The sequence below is a fragment of the Mesoplodon mirus genome (assembly GCF_964341445.2).
Source record: "Mesoplodon mirus genome assembly, chromosome: 15".
Taxonomy (NCBI): Eukaryota; Metazoa; Chordata; class Mammalia; order Artiodactyla; family Ziphiidae; genus Mesoplodon; species Mesoplodon mirus.
In genome coordinates this window covers 21333513-21339512 of record NC_138991.1, presented here as the reverse complement: position 1 = coordinate 21339512, position 6000 = coordinate 21333513, and the positions used below count along the sequence as shown (strand labels likewise).

General features: G+C 50.5%; 1 protein-coding gene across 1 annotated transcript in view; it reads left to right on the top strand.

The window, feature by feature from the left end:
* Positions 1-863: 863 nt before the first annotated feature.
* BPI (bactericidal permeability increasing protein) overlaps positions 864-6000 on the top strand; it is a gene marked incomplete at both ends in the record, with an annotated part of 29402 nt that continues 24265 nt past the window's right edge. The window contains 3 exons of the mRNA XM_082645314.1: positions 864-993; positions 3488-3602; positions 4871-4999. Coding sequence (XP_082501440.1) covers positions 864-993; positions 3488-3602; positions 4871-4999 — 374 coding nt within the window. The remainder of the gene's footprint in view (positions 994-3487; positions 3603-4870; positions 5000-6000) is intronic.

Below are 6000 nucleotides of genomic sequence, written 5' to 3'. Positions count from 1 at the left end.
CTCTATTGCACACTTGGGATTTGCTAAGAGGGTAAATCTTCAGCCTTCTCACTACACACACAGAATGATAACTACGTGAGGTGATGGATGAGTTAACTAGCGTGGTTGTGAAAGTCACTTGACAATGTACACATTTATCGAATTATCACCTTGTACACTTTAAATGTACACTAGACCCTTGAACAATGCAGAGGTTGGGGCACTGACCCCCCCGACAGCAGCCGAAAATCCACGTACAACTTAGAGTCGGCCCTCCACATATGCGGTTCCACCATATCTGAGGTTCCATATCTGTGGATTCAACCAACCAGAGATGGCGTAGTACTGTAGCATGTATTTATTGAAGAAAATCCCCATATAAGTGCACCTGCGCAGTTCAAGCTTGTGTTGTTCAAGGGCCAGCTGTATACAATTTTATTTGTCAACTGTACCTCAATAAAGCATTAAAAAAAAGAAAAGAAAAATATAATGAACACTGATGTACCTACCCCCCAGCTTCCAGGAAGTCCTTAGATAAAGGGATTGGGGTGGGGGTTCAGGGAGGGAGAAGGGGTGCTGAGGGAGGAGAATGATGCCCAGAGCCAGAAGTCTCAACCTACACACACCACACACCACACATACAAACACACACACCACACACACACACGGGGCTCCCAGGCTCCACTGCTGGCTGCTCTGGGGCTCTGGCCCCGACCATGGTGGGGGACTGCAGGCAGGCGGCCGTCCACCCCGTCTCCCGCCCCTACTCCTGTTCCTTCCTCTTTCCACATTCCACTGACTTGCACTTCCCCAGCTGCCTCATTTATAGGTCTCTGATTCCCCTCCAAGGCCTCGAGGTTTTGGCAGCTGTGCAGGACGAAGACATGGCCAGGGGCCCTGATGACACGCGGAGGTGGGCGATCCTGGTGGTGCTGGCCGCCCTGGGCACAGCTGTGACGGCAAACACCATCCCCGGCGTCGTGGCCAGGATCACCCAGAAGGGCCTGGACTACGGTAACTGGATGCCTTCCTTTTCTCCCCTCCAACCTCTGAGGAGCACTGATTGAGCACCTGCTGTGTGCAGCCCTTTAAATCCAGTGTATGGCCTGCTCACAGCTCCTCCAAGGAGGCCCTCTTACCCCTGTGTTACATATGAAGAAGCTGAGGTAAGGGGAGCTACCCAAGGTCACAGGGCTGGGAAGCGGCAGCACCGGGATTGGAGCCCTGGTCTGGAGGACTCTGAGTCCAGTGCTCAGGTCCCTCACGGTCCCCTCCCTCTACGCAATACCCAACTCGGGCTTCTAGGCCTTTCACTTCCTTCCAAGCTGGTTCTCAGCCCTGATTTTTTTCTCAAAGTCCCTGGCTCAGTCTTCAGTGTGGGGAGGCCCTCCCCCAGGGCAGGGGTTTGTCAGCCATATTGTGCACACTAGCCATCTGGGTGACCCAGAGAGGGTCCCCCAGGCCATGCATCCAGGCCCAGACAGAGGAGAGACTGGCATGAAGCAGCCCCTGACCTGCTCAGATCGGTGCCAGGCACTGTGCTAAAAGGACATACTGTTACCAGCGACCTTTACAGATGAGCAGACAAACTTGGAGGAGGGACTGGGAAGTGGGCGGCCTGGATCTGAGCTCTGGTCTTGTCAGATGTACCAGGGTGGGGCTGCTCAATGCTGCCTCTCAGTGGCAGAGAGATGAACTGCAGAACAGTGGGGGACAGCCAGTGCCAGAGAAATCAGATCCAGAAGGCAGAAGAACCACAGCTGCGGTGGACCCCTGGGGAATCAGGACAGGACCAAAGGGACCTGGTATCCCACCCCTGGATTCCTACCCCAGCCCAGGCAGGACATCTCTGAATCCCAGGGGTGCAGACGGAAGTTCCCCATGAGCTAGGAGAAAGGATTATGTCCCTGCTCTCTACCCAGAGCTGGGGTGGTCCTGAAGTCTTCCAGAGAGCAGAGGCTTGGGCTCGGCCTTTAAGCCCAGAAGTCTTCATGTTCTGTCACAGCAGCCTCGGTTCCCCCTTCTACTCACACCCCATGCGGCAACCGGTGAGAGCTGTGAAATACAGCAAAGCTGCTCATTCCCCCTCTTTACTTACACTGTTCAGTGGTTCCCTAGTGCCCTCAGTGGATGTCTTGGGCTTGGCATTAGAGACCCTTCAAGACCTGGCTGCTGCAGACCCACAGATCGCGGCCATCCCACATTTTCTTTTCCCTCTGGGCAGTGTCAATCTATGCATTGTTTACTTTTGAACCCCCAGAAGGCCTATCCCAGGGCACAGGCTCTGGGACCAGAAGGCCTGGATTCAGATCCTGCCTCCATCACCTGCCAGCTGTGTGGTCACCTTTCTGAGTCTCAGCTTCCTCATCTGTGAACTGGGAGTCGTAACAGGACCTACGACCCAGTATTGTTCAGATTCAGTAACTTAATATGTGTATAGAGCCCAGAACTGTGCCTGGTGGAACAGAGTAAGAGCTTGATAACTGTTATTATTACTATTATTATTCTTACTACTTCCTAACTGGCTCCTGGGATCCCTCATCCTGCTACTTACTCTTCTCATTTAACGTGTTTGCCTTTTAACTGGTTTTTCGATGCTGTTAACCACGTAATAACTGATGGCAGAATTCCTGACCCTGGAACATTCATTCATTCATTCCTCCAACAGGTATTAAGTTCCAGTCACTGTGGTAAAGATAGGGGATGTCCGTGACATCTACCACTGACCTTGGGGGGCTTACATCTAGTAGGGAAGAGAGATAGTAGTAAAAAAATCACATGAATAAATGCATAATTACAAACGGTAACGGGAGCTCCAGAAGAGATGCCCACAGCATCATGAGAATGGTAACAAGGGGGATCGCTCTCATCTGATGAGTCAGAGAAAGTTCCTAGAGGAAGTGATGACTAGAACGACCAGGTGAAGATGAGAGGAAAGGGTTTCCTAGGCAACAGGAATGGTACATGCAAAGGTCCTGTGGCGAGAGAGTCCAAAAGCCAGAGAGAGAGAGTATCTGTGAGGGCAGAGCGCAGAGCAGATGTTCAATAACACCCACAGGTTGCCTGACTGGGTATTTGGAGGGGGTGATATTTTAAACTAGGGGCTGGCAAATGACAGCCTATAGGCCAAATCTGGACCGACGCATGTTTTTGCATGGCCCAGGAACTAAGCATGGCTTTTACAGTTGGAAAAAGTCAAAAGAAGAATCCTATCTCACACCATGAGAAAATGATATGAAATTGAAATTTCAGTGTCCATCCATAAAGTTTTATTGGAACACAACCGTACCTAGTCATTGACGTATTGTCTACGGCTGCTTTTGTGCAATAAAAGCAAAGCTGAGTGGTTGTGACAGAGACTGTAAGACCCACAAAGCAGAAAATCTTTGCTCTGGGGCCCTTGACAAAAACCTTAGCTTGAGCTCTGCTTTAGATCTTTCCGATCCCAACGTCCCTGCCATGAACAGGCTGCACACCTCTGACCACTGACCCCGCTCTCTCCCCTCAGCCTGCCAGCAGGGAGTGGCTACTCTGCAGAAGGAGTTGGAGAAGATCACAATTCCCGATCTCTCAGGAAGCTTTAAGATGAACATCCTTGGGAAAGGGAAGTATAGCTTCTACAGGTAAGGTCCGTCAAGCTCAATCCTCAGTGTGCAGGACTGTAGTGTGTTGGGGCCACCAAGACTTAGACTCACAGAGCCACAGACTCCTAAACTCAGAGACATTAGGATCCCAAAGCTAATGTTCACACCATCCCAAGGGGATCCAATCCCCCAAGCTTCATGTGGAGGAAACCACACAAACGGTCTTTCAGGCACTCACCATGACTCCTGCGGGGATGTCACGAACCCCCAAACTCTGTGCCAAGCCCACATGTTAATTAGGATTAGGGGTGGGGGTGAGGTTTCAAGGACAGAAAACCTAATCCCAAATGGCCTAAACCAGAAGGTATTGGCTCACAAGTCCCTGGAATTGTCTGTCTTCAGGTTCAGCTTGAGGAAGGCTCAAATGTCACTGGACCTGTTTCTCTCCTGCCACCTCTCAGCACCACTTCCCTCGGGAGGGCTAATTCTTGGGTAGGGCCTCCCCGCGAAGCACTCACCAGCATCTTCTCAGCACTCCCAGCCCTGTGGGAGGAGGGCACCTTCTCCTTACAGCTCAAGCAAAACTCCTAAGATTCACTCTGATTGGTCCGTCTTAGGTTATGTACACACTCTTGGACCAATCACTGTGGCCAGGGGATAGAAGACACGAAGGAGCTTGTGCTGAAGTCTCAAGCTCCACCCCCTGAAGATGGCAGTGAAGTCAACTTTCTTTGGAGCAACAGGGACTAGATGTGGGGAAGGGTTCCTCCAGAGTAAAATGGCAGTTCCGTTATCACAAGAGAGGGGTATGGGTGCTGGGGAGAGAAATCCATAAACGTCCTCTAAAGAATTTTATGCACTCACTCATTCAACAAATATTTTTGTGCACTTACTATGTGTCTGACTCATCAGGCTATGCTACAATAGTGAAAAAAAGGCAGACACATTCCACCCTTTACAGAACTTGTAGTCACTGGGATAACATTTGTTATCTTCACTGATCATCACACACCCTGCAAGACAGAGGTTACTGTACTCATTTTACAACATGAGGAAACTGAGGCTCAGGATGATTAAGTGATGTGCCCAGGGTCACACAATAGTAAACTGAAGAGCAGGGTTCAAATGCAGATTTGTCTGACTTCAAAGCCTAACCACAGAGCTCCCCAGGCTGCTCTCATAGCTTCTGGGTTCTTTTGGAATAACTGGGGTAAAGGGCCAGGATGGAGGGGAATGAGTCTGCACTGACCATTGACTGAGTCCTTGTGGGGACACTTAGAGACTAACTGATCATTTCTTCTTTGCAGCATGGTTATTCATGGATTCAAGCTTCCCAATTCCCAGATAAGACCGTTGCCTGATCAAGGCCTTGAATTCTCCATCAAAGATGCCAGTATCAAGATGAGTGGAAAATGGAAGGCTCGAAAGAATTTCATGTGCGTTTCCAAGCTCAGTGTTTGTTGAGTGTGTGGGTGAGCTCTTGGTGATATTTGGAGGAGATGAGAGCCAAGGTCTCAAGAATGCCCAATTTTTGCCTGGCCCATTACCATTTGCCCCCTCAGAGTTCCTGGGGGAACTTTTCACAGAAGAATTTTCAACATAACCCTTGGCTAATAGCTGAGAATTTTCCCACATCTCAACGCAGGGCGCGGGCAAGGCTGAGTTGGTGCATGTGGCTTAGGATGGAAGGCTAAGTGGGACCTTTTTTTTTTTTTTTTGCGGTACACGGGCCGCTCACTGTTGTGGCCTCTCCCGTTGCGGAGCACAGGCTCCGGACACGCAGGCTCAGCGGCCATGGCTCACGGGCCCAGCTGCTCTGCAGCATGTGGGATCTTCCCGGACCGGGGCACGAACCCATGTCCCCTGCATCGGCAGGTGGACTCTCAACCACTGCGCCACCAGGGAAGCCCTAAGTGGGACCTTTAGTTTACCCCTTTATCAGTTAGCTATCGCTCTGTAACAAACCATCAGTGACCGAAACTCAGTGACCTAAAACAAGTCATAGATCATCACTTACATATCTATGTGTTGGCTGGGGTAGGTTGACCTCAGCTGAGGTAGCCCTGCTACACATGTATCTCCTCCTCCTCCCTGGACCAGTGGGCTACCCAGAGCATATTTAGTGATGATGGAGGTGCAAAAAGGGCAACCAGAAACATGCAGGTCCCCTTAAGGCCTGGGAGGGATTGAACTGACCCATGGTCACTTCTATTCATATGCCATTGGCCAAAGCAAGTCATGTGGTCAAGTCCAAGGTCAAGAGCATGGAACTACACACATATGTCCCCAAGGTAGGCAATGGTGAGGGTATGGATGCAGGGAAGGGTGAAAATTGGGGCAGATCATCCAAACTACAGCTCTGAATCTAAATATTGGGCCCTCACTGCAGTGACTCCGTGCAGCAGTGACAGTGGCTCAGACTGACCTGTCAGTTTAT